Raw genomic sequence first — 23,920 nt, 5'->3', positions numbered from 1 at the left:
ATACCCAGGTATGCTGTGGCGTTGACACAATGCTTAATTGGTAATGAGCCCAAAGCGTGCCAAGAAAATATCCCCCACACCATTACACCACCACCAGCAGCCTGAACCATTGATACACGGCAGGATAGATCCATGCTTTCATGTTGTTGATGCCAAATTTTCACCCTATCTAGAAATCAAGATTCATCAGACCAGCCAAGATTTTTCCAAATCGTCTGTTGTGTAATTTTGGTGAGCCTGTGCGAATTGTAGTCTCAGTTTCCTGGTCTTAGCTGACAAAAGTGGCACCCGTTGTGGTCTTCTGCTGCTGTAGCCCATCCGCCTCAAAGTTCGACATGTTGTGCGTTCAGAGATGCTCTTCTGCATACCTCGGTTTTAAAAAGTGGTTATTTGAGTTACTGTTGCCTTTCTATCAGCTTCAACCAGTCTGGCCATTCTCCTCTGATGGCTAGTATCATCAATGCATTTGCACCAACAGAACTACCACTCTGAATATTTTCTCTTTCTCGGTCCATTCTCTATAGAGATGGTTGTGCGTGAAAATCCCAGTAGATCAGCAGTTTCTGAAATACTCAGACCAGCTCGTCTGGCACCAACAACCATACCATGTTCAAAGTCACTTAAATCTCTTTTGTTTCCCTTTCTGATGCTCAGTTTAAACTGCAGCAGATCGTCTTTACCATGTCTACAAGCCTAAATGAATTGAGTTGCTGCCAAACACCTAATAAAGTGGCCGTTGAGAATATTTTTCCTAATATGAAAGTCAATAGGTTCCAGCAACCAGCATTTTTCAAAATATCCCCTTTTTGTTCAACAGAAGAAAGAAACGCATAAAGGTTTATATCCAGAAGGGTAAAAGAGTAAATGTATTATAATGTAATGTAATGTGTATTTATATAGCGCATTTATTGTGTATGGCCGTACACCCAAAGCGCTTCACAATCATGGGGGGGGGGTTCTCCACACCACCACCAGTGTGCAGCATCCACTTTGTTGATGCAACGGCAGCCACAGGACAACGGCGCCAGTGTGCTCACCACACACCAGCTATTGGTGTAGTGTAGAGACAGTGATAGAGCCAATTCGGTGAAAGGGGATGATTGGGAGGCCATGACCGTAAGGGCCAATAGAGGGGCTTTGGCCAGGACAAAGGGGTTACACCCCTGCTCTTTCTCGAGAAGTGCCATGGGATTTTTAATGACCACAGAGAGTCAGGACCTCGGTTTAACGTCTCATCCGAAAGATGGCGCCCACTGACAATGTAGTGTCCCCTTCACTTCTACTGGGGCATTAGGACTCACACAGACCACAGGTTGAGCACCCCATGCTGGCCTCACTAACACCACTTCCAACGAGAGGGTGCTCGCTGCAGAGCCATTTGAGAAGAGCTGAGCTCCAGCAAGGGGGAGCATGAGCTGTCGCTCCTCCTCCTGTAAGCTGTTTTAATGCATACACCAACCCCACCCCTAACCCTACCCCCAGTGACATCACTCGTAGAAGAAGTGCAAAAAAGGTGGAGCTCAAGCTTAAGCTCCCCCTCGCTGGAGCTCAGCTCTCCTCAAATGGCTCTGCAGCGAGCACCACTTGCTTCCAACAGCAACCTAGTGTTCCCTAGTGGTCTCCCATCCAGGTACTGACCAGGCTCAGCCCTGCTTAGCTTCAGTGAGTAACCGGTCTTGGGCTGCAGCATGATATGGCAATATATGATAAGGGGTGAAATGATGAGATTGTTTTTAAATGAACCATCCATTTAATGTAAATGTCGTACATTAAAATTGACAATGCAAAGATGTTCCCAAAATAAATCTAAAACTGAACTTCAAAACTGCAGAAATGTAAAAATCCTCTTGATCACAAAGAGTATTTGTTTAATGATCACCAGCACTTGTTTTAAGTCACTTGTTTACTACATTCTTACATAACATGGTGGTAATAATTAATCTTTTACCAAAGTTAAAACCATTCAATCTGGAAAAGGAAAACACACATTTTCAATATGAATTCACACAAGAAAGCTAATTACCTACCAATGATACACTACATGTTTCTCTATAGCACTTTAATGTAATGAATGTTTTTTTTTTAAAGTTATATATTTGCATTACAATAAATTACACACCATCTAGTTTATGTTGCCTTGATAAAACATCAACAGACAGATGCATGGTTGGCTAAAATGGACGCACCCACTCACACCCAGAGGATATAAAGTGTTTCTCTCATTTTACAGAGCATATGATCAGCTTCGAATCATGTGAGTATAAGTCAGATTGAACTTTTTTTTTTTCTCCTTTGCTCATTGCTGCATACTGCATATACATTTCCAGTTATTAATATTGTTATAGTGTAGATCCGAACAATCCAATTGTAAAAAGTGGCATGCTGTGCAGTGTTTGTGCAAAAAAGTGCATATTTTAATTGCTAATTATTTGATAGGCTTATTACAAAAATAACTGCACTGTTTATATTTGCACAACAGTTTAGTATATAAAGGGTCTGTTTGCAATCATATAGGAGAAAAAACATTAGCTAGTACGTTGTAAATAAATATACACAGTTGTTAACAAGTTAACTTGCAATATAAGCATTATTTTTGTTAGCTACCGTTTGTTAATTTGTTTGCTGGCTGGCAGTAGCTTATTAACTCGAAGATCCCATTCAACTCAATGACCAGAATTATCATAGTAAATTAGATGCTTTTAACACTTATTGACAAGATAAGAAAATGTAAAAATTGTAATAAGATGGACAATACGTGCAACACCCAAAGCAAAAAAAAAAAAAAAAAACTGTAAATGCAACATTCATGTCACGGAGCATGGATGTCGAGTAGCTATCTTCGTGTTATCATCCACAGATTCCACAAAAGTGCTAAAGTTCAGAAAGCAAAGTAGGCTGAGACTAGCGACAGAGATCTTTACTTTGCAGATATGAGATGCTTCTACCGTGCTCGCTTCTACTGTGCTCGATGTAATTTTTGGCTGGTAGAAATCTCGCTTCTTCTCCATTTCTCAAGAGGAATCTGGATAAAGAGGTTTGTTTGTATACGTCATGATTGCATAAGTATTTACATTTGTAAAGAGTTTTAAGTGGTTTAGACGCTATAAGTTTAAATTATTTTGTTTCTTTTAGACCTTGTTTTAACTAGTTTTTCACGTTGATTCATCTTGAATATTAAATTTTTATTTTAATTACTTGTCTTAAGTATGGATTTATTGTAGTTTATTTTACATTTTTTCAACCATAAATAATCATATCTAAATGTAAATTGTGGCATACCACAAGAATCATTTTTAGGTCTAATATTGTTTATAATTTACATTAATGATATAAGATATTAGATTTGTTTAAGTTTATTTTATTTGCAGATGGGATAGTTTACCAAAACCTATAGAGTTGATTAAAACAGTAAATTATAAATTGAAATTGTGGTTTGATGAAAACAAATTGTAATTAAATATAAGTAAAACAAGTTATTTTATTTTGGGAAATTGAAAACTAGACGTAATATAGATTAAAAAAAATTATAATGAAGTAACAGAATATGCAGTTAAGCTTTTTGGTGTTGTGATATCAAAATTTGTAAAAACTGTAGCAATTATGTATAAAGCAAGATTTATCCTGGACAATAAATCAATTTATGTATTATATAATCCACTTATGTTGCCATATATTAGAGTTATTGCGTTGAAATTTGGGGGAATGCATATGCAACTTATGATCCTTATGTACAAGACAAAAAAAGTAATTAGAATGACAGAAAATGTGGGGTATTTGGAGCATACAAATCCTTAATTTTTTAAATTGAAGATTCTTAAGTTCAACAGCACAATTTATGTTTAAAGCTAAGAATAAATTTCTTCCAAAATGCATACAAAAGTTTTTTGAAGAAAGACAAGGTGGGTATAATCTGAGAGAAGAACTAAAATTTAGGAAGTTAAAAACAAGGACAACTTTAAAAAAAGGTTTGTGTATGTCTGTATGTGGTGTGAAATTATGGAATAGTCTAGAACAGATTCTGAAACAATGTCAGGATATTAATCAATTTAAAAAGTTGTATAAATATTATTAAAGGAATATAATGATGAATAGAGGTGAAAGGTATAATGACATTTCAAATAATGGCTATTTGCAATACTATGGTTTTTTTTTGCGTATATGTTTTAAAATGTACAAATGGAATCAAACATATAATATGTCAAAGATGCTGAAATGATAAAATATGTCTCATGTAAAAAAAAAGAGATAAGTAAAAGAAGAAATAAGTTGAAGTAATAGCTGAATGATGTGTGTGTGGTAATGGCGTGGGGAAAATAATGAGCTTGTGCTTCATCCCACTCCATTTCGACCATGTTGAAACGTATTATTGTTTATAGAATTGTTTTATGTAGGATTTTTTTGTTTAAAATAAATAAATCTAATCAGTAATTCTAATCTAATCTAATCATAATTGTTTTAAAGTTAAGTTACTTCTAAAAAAGTTAGTAATTTAGCTACTAACTACTACATGCATAATTAAAATAGTATTTGAATTATTTTTCTAATTACTTTGTCTGTAACTTAGTTACTCAATAAGTAATTTAATTACTTGACCCAATGCAAATCCACATAAATCTTGATGCATAGACTAAATAAATTCTTTAAATTGTTAATATGCAAAATATCTGAATAACATATATATATATATATATATATATATATATATATATATATATATATATATATATATATATATATATATATATATATATATATATATATATATATATATATATTTTTTTTTTTTTTTACAATTACTCTTACAATTACTGCTTATCTGAATTCTAAATGTATAACTCACATTGATTGTCATGATCTAAAATCTCATTTTTTTTCTTAAACCTATTGTCTTGATGCATGATAAATGTTCTTTATTTGAAAAACTTACATTTCTCTGCAGAATATATATTACTCTGCTTCTCTGAATTAATTTATACAACTCTTAATTTTATGCACAGTATTTAAGGCAAGTATCTTTTAAGTAATTGTAATTAAATGACTTAAAAATGTACAGTAATCTCTTTACTTTTTCAGCACAAAAGTAATTTAATTACAGTATTGTATTACTTTGTAACTAGTTACACCCAATCAGATTTATAACTGCATCAAAATGATCATAATCAAATCAATTTAGGGACCTACATGCTAATGACAACAGTTATTGAAAAGGGCATACTTTAACTAAAGGCCAGGTTTATTAGGCTTAAATATACAGATTCTTATAAACATTCATATACACATTTAAAGCTGAAAGGTTGCTTGATCGTATTAATCTCCTGCTAACTGATTTGCACTTTGATAGGCTTTCCGCAAATAAGCACAATCTTCCTGACTTTGTTCTTAAAATAATTTGGCACAACATCAAAGTATTAGTTAGACAATACTTGAGTCCCTGAAGATGTTACTGAATAACTTTACTTTAGCAGACTTTAGATTCTTATCTAAAGTGAAACTGCATTGAGTTAATCACAGTAACACTGGAGCACATTTAAAATAAAAATAAAAAATTCATTGATTAACGTTGAATTGGTTTATTTATTTTGTAAAATGGATAGTTCTGCGCTTTAATTCTGATTGTATAATATTAAACAATGCTACTGCCATTTTATTAAACATATAGGTCACACTTTTTTGATGGTCCGTTTGTTGAAATTAGTTACATTGCATCTACATGCCAACTAAATCTTATTAGATTATAGACTGGTAGGTTTGGGTTAGGGTTGGGGTTAGGATTAGTGGAAGTTGACATGTACTTGCAAAGTTTCTTATAGTCAGTTACATGTCTGTTGAAGGAGCAGTATCAACAGATATAAAGCAGACAGTCTACTAATACTCAACTGGACCATCAAAATAAACTGTTACCAACATATGTATTCATTACTGTACCCTTTGCAACCACCTTTTGCAACTACAACAATCAACATACTGTCAAAACAAATCCATGTATTCTGCATTTCACAAAAACCTGTTTGTTGTTTATTTGCTTAAAAGTATTAGAGGACAGTACATTACATCAAAATGAATTTTATGTTATCCAGATGCTGTTTTAATGCACTTAAAATAAAAATATATCATTGTAATATGCATTTTAAAAACTAGAATATTAACTTAAAAGTAGGAATGACCCCTTGTGGAAATGCATCAAGCTTTGTACATGGTAAATACACATTTAAAAACAGGAATGCATTGTCATTGACATTATTATTTCCATTTTGCATACTACATTTTAAAACAAAATTTGGTACTCAAATGCTTCCAAACAACGAGAGGCTAGGATTTGATCCAGCAATTTTTAAAAGTACTTTAGGCAATTAAAGGCATGTCTAACTGGATTAAAAAAAAAAAAAAAAAAAAAACATGTGGCAAATTTTGGGTGAATAATCAAACATAACACTGTACAGCAAATTGTATCATGGTGTGGACTAATGTCTGTAAATTAAACAGCAAAAAGTATTTTTAAAAATCAGATTTAAATATGAAGTCTGCATGTCCATGTGAATGTTGCTGATTCATTATACACTCTTAAAAATTATTATTATTATTATTATTTTTGCCATTGATGGTTCCATGAAGAACCAATAATATTATTAAATTCAACTAAATGTAAAGTGCAATTTAAATTTTTAAAATGTTTTCTATGCTCACTGAAAAGTTCTTTATGGAATCAAAAAGGTATTAAAACACATATATTTATTCATTAATTTTGGCCATAGGTTTAAAGGTATTTGAAATAATGTTTTTAGTAACATCATTAAATTCTTATAAGTTAAATTAATAAAAAGATTAAAACTAATGTTTTTTTTTTTTGTTTTTTGTTTTTTATAATGAGAGTTTAATTTTGTTGTAGGGATTATTTACAATTTTAACCCAAAGAATGACCAGTCTGTCAAATGAACAAGAGCCGGAGTCAGAGTTGTAAATAACTCATGAAAGAATAAAGCACATCATTGTTTTTCTTGTGAAATTCTCAATAAGTTTGATGTGTCACATGACCCTCTTCTTAATGAAAAAAACAAAACAAAAGTTGGATCCAAGATGACTGGCTTCAAAATGGCCACCATGGTCACCACCCATCTTCACTTACACCACACCATTTGTCTGGTGCAAGTAAGGAATTTGTTGGCTATAAATACTTATATCTTTAACCTTAATATCTGTATTATGTGATAAACTTTTTATAACATACATAAGGTGTGCTGTATTGTAAAAGTTGTTATGGCTGAAGAAAATGTTAGCCCCTGCAAGACAAAATATTTAATATACTGCACATCATTGGGTACTTTACTGCTTAATAACAAGTGAAAGAACTTGACTGCACCAAACCTAGAGTTACAGAATGAAGTGTGCAATTTCTTAAGCACAAGTGAGACCTAGAGCAAAAATAAATGCTGTCAGTTAAACTATAAAGTGTGGGCCATTTATATGGATACACCTTAATAAAATGGGAATGGTTGGTGATATTACCGCCCTGTTTTTGGCACATTAGTATATGTGAGGGGGCTTGTAAATAACTCATGAAAGAATAAAGCACACCATTGTTTTTCTTGTGAAATTTTCAATAAGTTTGATGTGTCACATGACCCTCTTCTTATTAGAAAAAAACAAAAGTTGGATCCAAGATACAGCTTCAAAATGGCCACCATGTACACCACCCATCTTCACTTATACCACATGTGCTTGGACTATGGTATAAGTGGACTTGCCCCTCACACAAATGTTAATTTGCCACAAACAGGACGTTAATATATCACCAACCATTCCCATTTTATTAAGGCGTATCCATATAAATGGCCCACCCTGTTTTTGTTGCTAATGCTAACGTTTCTCTCATTATTTATTTATTTTTTCTTTTCTGCAGACATTTAGGCAAATTTACCAAGACATTTACCAAATCGGAAGGGTACTGATTTAAATCATCATGGCCATGTCTATCCTCACCCATATTTTGGCTGGCCTGTTTGGCATGGGCTCCTGGGTCACCATCTGTGGACTGTTTGTGGAACTTCCGCTAATCGTCCCACATGTTCCTGAGGGCTGGTATCTTCCCTCCTACATCTCTGTCATCATCCAAATGGCCAACATCGGACCTCTGTTTGTCACATTAATGCATCGCTTCCGACCAGGAACGCTCAGCGAGACTGCGGTTATCTATTTTATTATTGCTTTCGGGATATTAGCCAGTCTCTTACTGGCGTTTTTCTGGAGTGAAAGAGTGGTGGTGCAAGGTGTGGAACGCAGTGTTCCTCTTCTCCTCCTAATCTTCTTCATCTCCATAGTGGACTGCACTTCTTCAGTCACGTTCCTTCCCTTCATGACACAGCTCAAGGCCGAGTATCTCATGACTTATTATATCGGAGAAGGTTTAAGTGGTCTGGTCCCGGCTTTAATGGCGATGGTTCAAGGTGTTGGTGTGATGGAATGCGTCAATGCATCTCTAATCCTTAGATCCAACCAATCGCATTTTAACTCATCTGAAGAAAATGCTAACTATCTAGTTCCTAGCTACCAACCTGCTAACTTCTCAGTTGAAGCTTATTTTTTCTTCCTGACGGCTATGATGGTGGTTTGTCTGGTGGCGTTTTTACTTTTAAACTACCATCCGGCTGTGGCTCGAGAACGGCCTAATGGCAGTCCCGTATCCCGCTGGAAAAACAAGAAATCGGAGAAGAAACCGATGATGAATTCTCAAAGGACTGTTCAGAAAGCCAGGAGCTCATTTGGGACAGGGACGTACACATGGGTGCAAGTTGTATACATCTATATTATCATAACATGGGTGAATGCATTGACCAACACTGGTTTGCCATCCGTGCAGTCATATTCATGTTTGCCGTATGGAGATCAGGCCTATCACTGGTCTGCCACTATGGCCAATGTTGCCAATCCTATAGCTTGCTTCATCACCATCTTTTACACTCAAAGGTGAGCAACATCAGCAACATGAAAAAGAAATATTTTAAGTTGGCACCTATTGATTTCATATTGAAATAATTTATTGAACAAAAAACTGTACTAAATGATATGTGGATATTAAATATACAGGATAATTTGGCCCACATGGAATCTGCACTCGCAGAAAACTGTAGATATTTAGCAGATTTTTAGCCCATCGAGTCTATTTATTTTCTTGTGTAAATGTGTGTAAATTTATAGTTTATTCAGTTTTTACATTAATTTCAGTTATATTATCGACTAATATGAAAATGTTGATATGATTTATTTACAATAGAGTTTGTGAAGTAATACTTTTTGTCTTTTTAGTAGATATATTATATGAGAGACTTGTTTTGTTTACCAAATAAGAGAAACTAATTGGATTTGCATTGGAAACATTGTAAAAAAAGTTAAAAAGCTATTATTTTTTATTTCATATATTAAGTTTTTAGTTACGTTTCTCCTAAAATCATTCCGCCTAAATCCTTAGATTTTTCACTAAATTTTGCACAAAAATAGCAAAAAATATCCACAAATTCTGTCTGGTTCTACTGCAAAAAAAAAAAAATTCTTACTTAGATTTTTTTGTCTTGTTTCTAGTTCAAATATCTAAACATTTTTAAATCAAGAAGATTTTTTTCTAGAAAAGCAAAACATATTGTCTTGTTTTAAGAAATAATATGGTAGTTTTTTTTTCTAAATAATCTACCAATGGGGTAAGCAAAATAATCGTATCTCAAAAGGAAAAACAAGATTATTTTTTTTACCCCATTGTCAGATTATTTTGCTTGTTTCAAGGAAAAACTCACTTAATATTGGCATATTATTTCTGAAAATAAGACAATATGTTTTGCTTGCCTAGAAAATGCTTCTTGGTATAAGAACTTTTAGAGATATGTACTAGAAAAAAGACAAAAAATCTAAGTAAGAAAAGCTTTTTTTGCAGTGTAACCCAAGCAGTCTTTTTCTTAAGTCTGGAAGATATATATTTTATTCTATAATATAAATGAGATATATATTTTAAATGAAATATTTTTTCTGCAAGTATGAAATAAATAGATCAAAATTTTTTTGGTAAAGTTTTTTGACTTTACAAACGTTTTTTGAAATCTTGTCTTAGAATTTTTTTTTTCAAAGTTTCTCAGTTTCAAAGAAAATTTCTTCTCTAAATTTTTCTAGAAGAAGTTTAATTAGATTTATATAGTTTGTAAGCAAACTTTTATGTTGGCTTGATATGTGTTCATGCGTATATACTGTAACTTTAAAAGATAGTAGGTAGACACTGTAAGAAACAATACTTATATTTTTGATCAAATTAATGCAGTAATGATAAAAATGTTTCCCAATACTGGGTTGGGGCTGCAATGGTATTTGCTGTGTAAAAGATATGCTGAAATAGTTGGTGGATCATTTCGCTGTGGCAACCTTTGAAATAGAGACTAAGCTGAAGGAAAATGAATGAATGATGAAAATTATTATTTTTTTAAACAAAAAAGTAAAAGGTTTTCAAGCAAAAATACATAAATAATAGATTTGTAACAAAGGAAGTAAATAATTAGACACTGTGTTCATACATGGTCATGCATACATACATAAACGAACATTTGCATCTGTTTGTTGCATGTAAACCGTACAGTACAGTAATGAATATTCTTAACACTTTATTTTATTGTGAACAGGTCATTAGTGCTGATGGGAGTCCTCACATCTCTTGGTTCTCTTATTGGAGTTTACATCATGGCCATGGCTGTGTTGAGTCCTTGTCCACTGCTAGTTCATGACACCTCAGGAGCTGTCATTATTGTGAGTATTAGTGATTTGTACATGTTTCATCACGTGTTTTCGCATGTGACTACTGTGTTTCAATCGATCAGTATACATAGTAAAAACGGAGCGAGTGGTGTAGGCTTATGGTTATGAAAAGAATGTTATACTTCAGTAGTCTCAAACTCACTTCTTGGAAGCTGCAGCTCTGCATAGTTTAGCTCCAATTACCTCCAACTCACACCTGCTTAATAGTCTCTAGTAGTCTTTGGCCCCGTTTACACTAATGCATTTACACATACGTTTTTCTATGGTTATGTCATCCGTCCACACTACGCTGGAGTTTTCGAGCGCCGAAAATGGAGCGTTTTGGAAATGCTGAAGAGGCCGTTTTCATTCTAAAACGCTGCTGCTCTGTCTCAGTGTGGATGGGGGAAAACGGAGACATCTGAAAACGGAGGAGGGGTTGCAGACATTCGCCTCTCTGATTGGGGCTTTTCCTCAATATAAGTAGCCAAGTCTACACACAGTTCAGTCCTGCATCCTCACCTTGTAGGTTCAGACTTCGCTAGTTTGATATAGAAAACAGACTCCCGAGGACATGTCTGTAAAGGCAACAGTGTGCTGTATAACCTTATTAACATCATCCCTGGCTACGTTGTTTCAATATATCTTAACAATAAAATGAAAACATGATATAAGGAACAGCTATTTTCATTTTGATATTAATAACTTAAAAGACAGCAGAAATGAGGTGTCGTGCTGCATATATGAGCGTCATCTTCACTGTATGCGTGTAGTGTATGTATGTAGTGTAGTATGTCGTAAACATTTTGTGCAAACGAATGAGAGAAGAATAATACATACCTCAATGCCCTCCAGAGTGTCCCGCCAGAGAAAGTGGCATCACTTGGAGCAGTCACATTCTTTTTCGAAGTTTTAAAGATTATGTTTTTTTTTTTGTTTTTTTTTAATAACAAATGTAACAGTGAGTTCACAGAATGTAACAGTAAGACTAGACAGTAGGAACAGATAAAAAATCTTTTTTTAGTTCCTGAAATGTTAAATAATACAGAAAATAAATGCTTCATGCAAGTATTTTTGTTAACTTACTAGAGTAAACACAAAAAAAGATCAAAATAACCTTAATAATTTCATGATCATTTAATTTGATAAAATATAATTTCCGGCGACACGGTGGCTCAGTGGTCAGCGCTGTAGCCACACAGCAAGAAGGTCACTGGTTCGAGCCCAACTGGCTGGGCCAGTTGGTGTTTCTGTATGGAGTTTGCATGTTTTTCCTGTGTATGCGTGGGTTTCTCCCACAGCCCAAAGACATGCGGTACAGGTGAATTGAATAGACTTAATTGGCTGTATGAGTGTGAATGCAAGAGTGTATGTGTTTGCCAGTGGTGGGTTGCAGCTGAAGGGCATCCGCTGTGTAAAACATATGCTGGATAAGTTGGCGGTTCATTCCACGGTGGTGATCTCTGAAATAGAGACTAAGCAGAAGGAAAATGAATGAATGAATTAAAATACAATTTCATAATCATAACCCCGTAATTCATGCAAAGCATCATGGGGTGTTGTTTAAAGGTGATTATAAACATTTTGTATTATTCTTTCTTTTTATTTACATTAACTCAAAGTAATTGTGTGTTTTACAGGTGTTGGCATGGTTCTTATTCATCTTGGTCCTCTCCTATGTGAAGGTAATTGCTGCTGTCATCCTGCGAGACGAAGGCCACAGTGCTCTCGTGTGGTGTGGAGCAGTAGTACAGCTGGGCTCAATGCTGGGGGCAGTTACTATGTTTCCTTTGGTCAACGTTTTTGACTTTTTCACTTCAGGCGACCCATGTAGCACTAACTGCTTATGAGATATGGCAACTGCAAATCATATTAATGTTAATTCTACTGTTGTTAATATTATTTTTAATTGTGGATTATTTTAAATAATATAATTTTTCAATTACGCCTTTGATGAGAAAGGAAACACATTTAAAACGTATAGTCAAAATTATTCTATAATGTAAAATAAGCTACATTGTAATGGAATTTTGTTATATGCTGATCCATTTAACTGTATATATTATCTGTGTTTGTAAAACTAGATTTAGGATAGTAAAGTTAGTTGTTTTTCTTCATTTACTTTTTTTTTTTATCTCAGTAGAAAATGTCAATACCACATTTGTCAGAACTATAAAATGTCCACTAGATGTCAGTAACGGTAGATATAAACTCACTGGCCACTTTATAAGGTACTCCTTGATAGTACTTGAACCCTATTTTTCCAAACTGCCTAATCCTTTGTGGCACAGGTTCAACAAATTTTCTCAGAGATTTTGGTCCATTTTGACATAAGAGCATCACGCAGATGCTGCATATTTGTTAGCTCAATATCCATGATGTGAATCTCCCATTTTATCACATCCTAAACGTGCTCTATTGGATTTAACATCTGGTGACTGTGGGGGCCATTTGTGTACAGTGAACTAATTGTCATGTTCAAGAAACCAGTCTGAGATGATTAGCACTTTATGCCATGTCGTGTTATCCTGCTGTAGCCATCAGAAGATGCAATCAACAATGCTACAATAATTCTGACCCTATATCCGAACATCACAGCAGAAATCGAGACTCATCAGACCAGGCATGTTTTTTCAATCTTCCATTGTCCAATTTTGGTGAGTCTGTGTGAATTATAGCCTCAGTGTCCTGTTCTTAGCTGACAGAAGTGGCACTCGGTGTGGTCTTCTGCTGCTGTAACCCATCCGCATCAAGGTTGGACGCATTACATTTACATTTAGTCATTTAGCAGACGCTTTTATCCAAAGCGACTTACAAATGAGGACAAGGAAGCAATTTACACAACCAAGAGCAACAATGAATAAGTGCTATAGGCAAGTTTCAGGTCTGTAAAGTCTAAGAAGGAAAGTATTAGTAGTATTAGTATTTTTTTTTGTTTTTTTGTTTTGTTTTTGGGTACATTAAGGTAGCCCATCCGCATCAAGGTTGCATACCTCAGTTATAATGAGGGGTTATTTGAGTTACTGTTGCCTTTCCATCAGCTCGACCAGTCTGGCCATTCTCCTCTGACCTCTGGCATCAAAAAGGCATTTGTACCCACATAACTGACTCTCGCTGGATATTTTTTTCTTTTTTGGACCATTCTCTGTAAACCCTACAGATGGCTGTGCGTAAAAATCCCAGTAGATCAGCTGTTTCTGAAATACCCAGACCAGCCTGACTGGCTCCAACAACCATGTCACATTCAAAGTTATTTAAATCTCCTTTCTTCCCCATTCTGATGCTCAGTTTAAACTTCAGCAGATCATCTTGACCATGTCTATGTGCCTAAATGCATTGAGTTGCTGCCATGTAATTGACTGATTAGAAATTTGCGTTAGCGAGCAGTTGGACAGGTGTACCTAAAAAATGGCCGGTGAGTGTATTTCACAATTAGAACAGTATACATTCTTTCCAAGGAGCAAGGGGTTACACTAAACAAAGATTCTCAAAATATTACAAAGAAAAGAAAAATAATTATAGGTAAATAATAATAATAAAAATAAAAACACTTTTGTCACACAAAACACTTTTTCAGTTTTCATGCTTAAAACCTTTTTCAGTTTTATTTGTATTAAACCTTCTAATCATCTCAGCACAAATATTTTCAATTCCAAATTTGCCAGAATCATTAAATGTCCACTAGAAGGCAGTAACAGTCTACAGTAAATATAAATAATTTACATCAGTTCTCAGAAAAGAGCAAGGAATTACACTGTAATAATTATGTAAAATTGGAGAACATATGTAAATGGGTGCAATTTACAAATAAAATACTGTTTTCAGCAAGTACTTTAGACCTGCTGTAGGCTTTTAGGATGTCTTATAATTATAAGTGCATTTTTATTAGTGATATATACAGTTGAAGTCAGAATTATTGTCCCCCCCCCACATATTAACGAAAATAAATTCAACACATTTATAAACAAAATAGTTTAATAATAAAAATATATATACTTTTATCTTTGTCATGATGACGATACATAATATTTTACTAGATATTTTTCAAAATTAGTATTCAGTTTAAATTGACATTTAAATATTAAATTAGGTTTATTAGGCAAGTTAGGGTAATCAGGCAAATCGTTGTATAACAGTGGTTTTTTCTGTAAACAAGCAAAAAAAAATGCTTAAGAGGGTTAATAATATTGACTTCAAACAGTTATTTATTTATTTATTTTTTTATTAAAAACTTCTTTTATTCTAGCCCAAAAACGACTTTCTCCAGAAGAACATAAATTTAAAACAAAAATTGCATTTTACAATGTTTGTAAACTTTATATGAAACATATCTGCTCATCTTTAAAATGTTGCCTAGAAAAAAACAGCAACACCAGCACTTATAGTTGAAGTCAGAATTATTAGCCCCCCCTGTTTATTTTTTTGCCCAATTTTTGTTTAACAGAGACAAGATTTTTTTTCAACACATATCTAAACATAATACTTTTAATAACTGATTTATTTTATCTTTGCCATGATGACAGTAAATAATATTTTACTAGATATTTTTCAAGATACTTCTACACAGCTTAAAGTGACATTTGAAGGCTTAACTAGAGTAATTAGGTAACTAGGCAGGTTAGGGTAATTAGGCAAGTTATTGTATAACAGCGGTTTGTTCTGAAGACAGTCTGGAAAAAAACTGGCTTAATGGGGCTAATAATTTTGTCCTTAAAATGGTTGATAAAATATTAAAAACTGCTTTTATTCTAGCTGAAATAAAACAAATAAGACTTTCTCCAGAAGAAAAAATATTATCAGACATACTGTGAAAATTTCCTTGCTCTGTTAAACATAATTTGGGAAATATTTAAAAAAAGAATGAAAAAATCAAAGGGAGGCTAATAATTATGACTTCAACTGTATATATATATATATATATATATATATATATATATATATATATATATATATATATATATATATATATATATATATATATATATATATATATATATATATATATATATAAGGGATGTAACGGTATCAAAATGTCAGGGTACGATAATACATCGGTATGAATGGCACGGTACGGTATTTATTGAATAATTTACAGGAAAAACAAAACTAATGAAAACTCGAAAAAAGTGCCAAAAGTGTTTATTTACCTTAGCACTGAACATATCAATGACATACAAATTAACCATCTATCTGTAAGTTTCGAAACAGGAATAGGAATGGGTTTTTTTTTAAGGAAAATGATCATATAACTATAATCTGGTAAAAGCTGGGATCTCTGGGCATGTCCCCTGGAACAGAAAAAACCCTCAATTGGGGACGGAGGTTTCTGGGACAGAGAGATATGATTTAGCCAAGGTTGACGTTGTGCACTCTTTGCGGTACAAGTCAATGTCTGCATCAATCTAACTGCTGTGTTCTGCAGTCCCCATGACTGTTTTCAGTCGTATTTCCTGACTTATATTTCATATATATACTGTTTTTTTCTTTGTCTGTCACCTTTTCTCCTTTTTCGTATCATTTTAGAAAGAAACCGAAATGCTTCCACACATCCGATTTAAAACCCGCTTTAGGTTCGATCATTTCCAGCTCTTTTTCTTCCCCGCTACTAGCAACACACTCTATTTCCGCATTACTGGATCTGTAGCGACAACAGACCGCAAAGGATGATGGCCACGCCTAGGCTGATGGGAATTGTAGTTCCCGCTACCTCCCGTTCGCTTCCCGTTGCGTATTTACAATATTGTTACATCCCTAATATATATATATATATATATATATAATTTTTAATTGTTTGACATGTTTATTTGTAGTTATTAACAAAAATAGTTTGTTAATAAAAATTTTGAATAAAACTCATGATATGTCATAATTGAACAAAGGAGCAGAAAACTTTGATAAAATGTCATGAAAATCATAAATATTAGCCACGGAACTATAAGTAATGTCACTAAACTGGTCTGATATTATAAATCTGCATCATGTAAAGTGAGGGGATTACAATGTACAAATGTAATTTAGTCTTAGTATCCTAACACCTACCATACATGATGTTGGTGATTTTTTTTCATCTGTCGAATGTCAAAGACATTTTTAGCTGAAACCAAGGTCTTTGGTCATTAATAAAATGACCAAAAAGAATACTTATGGCTCCCTGATGACTATCCATGCACTTTATAGATTACCACCAAGGACCACAGTATCAGCAAAATAGCTGAACGTTAACAACAAATCCCAGTTTTTAGAGAGTATGTACAGTATGCATATGATTATGTAAAAGAAAAAAAAGATAGATTATTATATCAAATGTCTTCAATTTGTTTAATGTTTCATTAAACTAAATTGACAAATTTCTAGTAAAAAGAGCAATCATTTTTTTGTTGGCAGAACCTTAAGGAATTTATTAAGCCTCAAAAAAAACCCTCAAGAATTTTGTTGTTTCAGCACATTTTAATAAGTACTTTGAACAAACAGCAGCCATATTTTTTTGAGTGTAAAAAACAGTCATGTTTGATTCTGTGTTGTTGGCAACCTCAGCAAATTGCCAAAAGCTTTTTGAGTCTCAGAAAGTCTGAACATATCAGAATGTCTCATCGCAAAATCTGGTAAATAAAATTCTTTTAAACTAACATTAGCATACAATCAAGAAAGGTTTTAATTTGCTTGTCAAAAATTGTCTGATGTAACAATATTTTTATTGGGTAATTTGTTGCCAACATTTATTTTGGTCACTGTTTTTTCGAAACACAAGAGAGAAAAAATAAGAAGAAGAACAGCACAAATGTACTCCTTCGTATAGTTTATTTATACCAACTTATATAGTTATAAGTTGCTATATAGTTATTTAAGTTATATACTGTATGTAATTTTACTTATTTACTCACCCTTCACTTGGGTTCCACACAGTTCCTTCATGCTGTCTCCACACAAATCAATGCATGTAAATTAGTTGTTTTACAAATTGAAGTGGATTGAACATAAAACAATCATGTTGTCCCCAAAAAACCCAAGAATTGTGTTTATTCAGCTCATTTTTAATATGTGGTTTGAAGAAGCAGCAAAAAATTTTATTTATTTATTTATTTTTTTAGGGTATTTGATTTTTTTAAGGTATAAGGTATTTATAAAAAAAATAAGGTATTAAAAAAAAATGCTAGTTTCTGGGACACATTGACTTCCATTTTTTCCTTCTATGGAAGTCAATGGGGTCCAACAACAAGCATTTTTCCAAATATCTTTTTTTGTTTAGCAAAAGAAAGAAACTCATAAAGCTTTAAAACCACACGAAAAAGAACAAATAATATCACTTTCATCTTTGGGTAAACTTTTCATTTAAAGTTTTGCTATAGATTAATAAACAGAATAGCAAAAATACTGTACATATTTATGATTGACATGACAGGCCTTGAAGTTAGAAATGATTGAGAATCACAAATATTAGTCTCTTAAAAGTCTGCTAAATGGTTACTTTTTTATTCGAGAAAATATGAAAGATATTTAAGCTGAAATTATGGTCCTAGGAGTAACACTTTAAATAGTTAATAAACATACATACACACACAAACACATACAATTACAGGGCATCTAAAAAGTATTTATAGCGCTTCACCTTTTCTATGTTTTTTATTTTATTTTACAGCCTTTTATTAAATTTATTTATTTTCTCAAAATTCTACACAATAACCCCATGACATTGTGAAAAAAATATTTTTTTAAATTCTTGCAAATTTATACAGAAAAAAACAGCAACTAAATAATCACATCTACATACTCTAAGTAATCACAGCCTTTGGTCAATACTTTGTTGATGCACCTTTGGCAGCAATTACAGCCTCAAGTCATCTTGAAAATGATGCCAAAAGACACCTGTCTATGGCAATTTTTGCCCCTTCCTCTTTGCAGTACCTCTCAAGCTCAATCAGGTTGGATGGGTATTGACGGTGTACAGCCATTTTCAGTTCTCTCCAGAGATGTTCAATAGGATTTAAATCTGGGCTCTGGCTGGGCCACTCAAGGACATTCACCGAGTTGATGTTGTGCCTCTCCATTGATATTTTGGCGGTGTGCTTTGGGTAATTGTCCTGCTGGAACATGAACTGTTGCCCCAGTCTGAGGTCAAGAGCACCCTGAAGCAGGTTTTCATTCAGGATGTCTCTGTACATTGCTGCATTCATCTTTCCCTCTATCCTGACTAGTCTTCCAGTTCCTGCTGCTGAAAAACATCCTCACAGCATGATGCTGCCACCACCATGCTTCACTGTAGGGATGGCATTAGCCTGGTGATGAGCTGTGCCTGGTTTTCACTAAGTGTAACGCCTGGCATTCACTCCAAAGAGTTCAATTTTAGTCTCATCAAACCAGAGAATTTTGATTCTTAAATTCCAGGTGGGAAGTGGCTTTTGTCTGGCCACTTTACCATACAAGCCTGATTGGTGGATTGCTGCACAGCTGGCTGTCCTACTGTAAGGTTCTCCTCTCTCCACAGACGAACACTGGAGCTCATACAGAGTGACCATCGGGTTATTGATCCCCTCCCTGACTAAGGCCCTTCTTCCCCGATCACTCAGCTTAGATGGCCGGCCAGCTCCAGGAACAGTCCTGGTGGTTCCAAACACCTTCCACTTACGGATGATGGAGGTCACTGTGCTCATTGGAACTTTCAGAGCAGCAGAAATTTTTCTGTAACCTTCCCCAGCCTTGTTCCTTGAGACGATCTGGTTTCTGAGGTCTACAGACAATTCCTTTGTCTTCATGCTTGGTTTGTGCTTTGACATGCACTGTCAACCCTGGCACCTTATATAGACTGGTGTATACCTTTTTAAATTATCTCCAATCAACTGAATTTATCACAGGTGAACTTCAATTAAGCAGCTGAAACATCTTAAGAATGATCAGTGGAAACAGAATGTACCTGTGAGCTCGATTTAGAGCTTCACGGCAAAGGCTGTGAATACTTCTGTACAGTTGAAACCAGAAGTTTTATATTATATTTAGCAAAAATGTGCAGCATTCAAGAAAAAAAAATGAAAGGGCTCTTCACCTTAAATTTATTTCAAATAATTTTGCAAAAAATTAAAAAATCGTGACTGAATAGTGAATCATGAGATTACGAATGGTGAATGCTGAGGCTATACAAGCCAGAATAATTAACTTTTTAAATACTTCATTTATCTAGCTGTTGACATCTTTGTTTTGTCTTGAAGTTGAAATGTCTTCACATTGTTTTTATTCTTTTATGTCAGCTAAATTCACTTTTAGTAAAGGTTACTCTCGCTCGATTCCCTATGCCTGATGTGCTAGAAATGTAATGTACTAATCTGCTTATTACATACTGCAAAAAGAATAACAAAAACTGAAACCTATGCATTATCATTACCTGCACTTCAAAACTGCCAGACATGGGCTTAGTATATAAATATTAACAAATATTATTAGTTTACGGTTTGTTAGCGTGGATGCCAATACAATATGTAATTAATGTGTTTTATATGTTTTATGTTCATGTGCAGTGCTAGCTGTCAATAAATAGGAAAACAAAGTAAGTGGTTTTACTTTTTTCTTTCTTTTCTTTTTTTTTAAAGTATCTTAATTATTTATTAGAAATTAAAAAGTAATGCATTTATTTACCAGTTACTTGAAAAAGTAATTTGATTACTAGGGTCAAACAGAATCTGCGGACATTTTTGTTATTTCTGCAAAGAATTTTGTAAAAAATCTGCGGATTTATGCAGAATAATTTTAGGAGTATCATAACTAAAATCTATTTAGTTACTAATAAAAATAATACGTTTTTAACTTTTATTTAATGTTTACATTGCAAATCCAACTAGATTCACTTATTTGGTAAACAAAGCAAGTCTCAAATAAAATATCTACTAAAAGACAGAAAATATTACTTTACAAACTGTATTGTAAATAAATCATATCAACATTTTAATATTGCTATTATTATATCACAATAATATTAGTGAAATGAATTTAAAAGTCAAATTATTCTAAATTTACACAAATAAATAGACTCGATGCAATAAAAATCTGTGGATTTCTGCGCGCACGGATTCTGTGTGGGCCTACTGTTTACTGATAACTCACAATTACTTGTAATGCATTACCCCAACACCTCACGCTGCAGATGAGCTTGTGCAGTACAGTCACCATCTTGCTTTGAACCTGAAATCACAGTATAAAGTCAGAGAAAAATAATAGGAGTGGAGACGGTATTACAATGTGAAGCCCACATCAGTGACTCACAGGCCAGTGTTCACACAATGATAACTGAGACTCGTCTTCTTGGCTCTCTAACAATCCTCAGCCGGGCTGCCCACTAATAGACGGCTATTTCTGGGCACAGGCTTTGATGATCCACCCCACCCTGACTGTGCGTTGTCACCATGGCTGTGTGACCGGGGATTCAAACTCATGGAAAATATTCCTGTCCGCCTGGCAGGTGTCACAGGGTGCTTGGCTCAAAGCCTGGATACAACAGCTGCTTCTACTTTGATCCATGAGTGTCTACTCTGGAAGTTCAGTTCTCCTGCGCACATGGCGAAGAGATCCTGCGTATTTTTTCGCCATTCCTTTTCAGACGATCCTGCCGCATTTTTAATGAGCCGCGCTGAAACTAGATCTGTGCAACGGAACATTAGGTCAGCATTTTATACTCTTTAAACATTTGGACAAAAGACTTGTCAAATAAATCATCTACGCCTGTTTTATTCTCTGTGATTTTTAGGAGCAATAAGAAACATCTTGAAGACTTTTGCCATTTGATTATTGTGCGAAACTCAATATCAATTACTGGCAGTCTGCGGTGACTATCAAACTAAAGCCCGGTTTCACAGACAATTGAGGGTTTAAAGGGGTAATTACGCCAAAATGGAAATTTTGTCATCATTTAGGCTACTCACCCTTCAGTTGTTTCAAAACAGTTTGACTTTCTGTCTTCTAAATAATCTGTTAGAAAATATATATTTTTGAAGAAAACCTCATTTTTTAAGATAATTATTTTAGCAGAAATGTATTTTTGCTGTGGTTAATAACTCACAAGAGTGGTCTATCATACATTCATTCTTTCATTCATTCACTTTCATCTGCTTTTCCGGGGCCGGGTTGCGGGGTCAGCAGTTTTATGAGAGAACCCCAGACTTCCCTCTCCTCAGACCTCCTCCCGGTGGGACATGCCTGGAACACCTCCCATCCAGGAGGCATCCGAATCAGATGCCCCAGCCACCTCATCTGACTTCTCTCGATGTGGAGCAGCGGCTCTACTCCAAGCTCCTCCTGGAGTAGAGTCTATCAAAATCAGGTGTTATTTTGTATCAGTGTAGAACAACTCCAATATAATTTCACAATGAAACAAAAGTTACATTGTTACTTTTGACCCCATCAGCAGGGACAAAAGTAATGATGGCCCTCTACTGCATGCATTATGATAGATCTATATACTTTTTTTTTAACTTTCTTTTCTTAGAATGGCTTAACTTGAAGTGCTGTTTTTTATTAAATGGCAAAAAAAAATTATGATACTACTTTATGATATGTTGCCATATATTATAACTATATCAATGTTTATATATGTTATACTATATACTATGCTATGCTTGTCTTATCTGCCTCTGAGCTAACTTACCTGAATTGTCTCCATCAGTGCTCTTATCAAATGTCCAATCTGCATCATTCTCATGGTCACTAAACCCATCTCTTCACTTTCATCAGGAGGAAGAGCCAGTTCTGTCCTTTTCTTCTTTCACTTACCATAGAACATGGTGGTGCTCGCTAATACACTGTTCCCTGTATTTATTCATCCCTTTATTCCCTTATCTAACTAAAAGAATTGCCATTAAAATGAGATTTTATTCATACGGCAAATTCTATTAGCATACAACTAATCAAAAATTTTGTGTGGGTCTGACATGAGGTGATCATTTGTTTTTATTGACATTTTCATTTTCATTCAGCAACTACACACAATAAACACCAGTCTGTCAGAAATCACACCACAGAAAAACACTGCACATCATGTGACTTAACCGAAGCACATTACTGGCTACACTAAGTCTTCTTTTTCCCACAAAAAAATAGAATGTTGGTCTTAAAGTAACAGTGGCAGGGAAATGAACATAAATACCATGTTGCCATATGGCAACACCATGCGGTAGAGGTTAATTTTAAAGCACATTTATAAAAATTACTTGAATGTACTAATTGATCCATGGCCTAATCCTCTTTTTAATTCCTCTCTGTGAAACCAGGAGCAAGAGTTCCCACACTTTTACTCAAGTAACTTTTAGCAATGCACAGGTATATCGTTTTCTGCAAATGTGGACATGCGATTCATTGACTGCTATATAGGTAAAAAGACTGGCTGAACCAATGATACATTTGAAAAGCATAATTACACATAGCAATTTGAAATATAAGGCAGGGTAATGTACTACTTTTGTAGGCCTGCTGCTGAAATAACTGCAAGCAGATGATACTGGTCGCCTCATACCATTAAGTTACAAATGGCTGCACACATTCTAACTTTAAAAGTATAGATATAGATGTAGTGATTTTTAAACCACACTGAACTGAGCCAAACTGAACTGAACTTAAACACTAAAAAATTGACTATGAAAAAACTATTTACTATGATCTTTTATGTGAAGCTGCTTTGACACAATCTACTTCGTAAAAGCGCAACACAAATAAAGGTGACTTGAATTGAATTGAATATAGACACATACTAAAACAGAGCTGTCTTATCATGTTCCTGGATGGCCCCTATCCTATAGTTATACTCTAACTCCAATTAAGCACACATGACCCAATCAAATTAATGTATTTGCTGGGTATGTGTGCTAAACATAATAGAGCTTATGGATGTCAGCCTATAAACTTATAGGTTTGGAAAGCTCTTCCTTAAAAATATTACATTACCTAAGAAAAAATATACGCTAAAATAATGAAATTAATCAAAATGAGTTCGTTTAAATGTTATTTTGTGTCCAACATGTCCTTACAGAGCCAGTATATGGAGAAAGATGTTGTGATATAACAAAAACTATTTTTATTAAACAAAGAGGAGTCTGTTTACTCATAAACTCAAGGTTAGTTGGGGTCGACCAACATAACAAACTGGAACAATTGGCTAACCTATCTTTAAATGTCCTGGCCT

At 34.1% G+C, this 23,920-nt stretch overlaps 1 protein-coding gene across 6 annotated transcripts; it reads left to right on the top strand.

Moving 5' to 3' along the window:
- Positions 1 to 1,586: 1,586 nt before the first annotated feature.
- slc52a3-2a (solute carrier family 52 member 3-2a) lies at positions 1,587 to 23,678 on the top strand. Of its 6 annotated transcripts, none has more exons than XM_073931670.1 (5): positions 1,587 to 2,254; positions 7,898 to 8,961; positions 10,653 to 10,776; positions 12,405 to 12,449; positions 19,247 to 21,473. In XM_073931670.1, exons 2-5 carry the CDS (start codon positions 7,958 to 7,960, stop codon positions 19,271 to 19,273), a joined length of 1,200 nt encoding a protein of 399 aa, XP_073787771.1. In that variant the 5' UTR covers positions 1,587 to 2,254; positions 7,898 to 7,957; the 3' UTR covers positions 19,274 to 21,473. The 6 variants fall into 6 exon arrangements, with proteins under 6 accessions (XP_073787771.1, XP_073787767.1, XP_073787769.1 ...); XM_073931668.1 differs by lacking the exon at positions 19,247 to 21,473 and adding an exon at positions 21,886 to 23,678 and having other exon boundaries at positions 2,232 to 2,254; XM_073931667.1 differs by lacking the exons at positions 1,587 to 2,254; positions 19,247 to 21,473 and adding exons at positions 2,925 to 3,034; positions 21,886 to 23,678.
- The last annotated feature ends 242 nt before the right edge of the window (positions 23,679 to 23,920 follow it).

This window comes from Danio rerio, chromosome 19 (assembly GCF_049306965.1).
Source record: "Danio rerio strain Tuebingen ecotype United States chromosome 19, GRCz12tu, whole genome shotgun sequence".
Taxonomy (NCBI): Eukaryota; Metazoa; Chordata; class Actinopteri; order Cypriniformes; family Danionidae; genus Danio; species Danio rerio.
The sequence above is the reverse complement of the archived record's forward strand: the minus strand, read 5'-3'. Positions and strand labels throughout refer to the sequence as shown.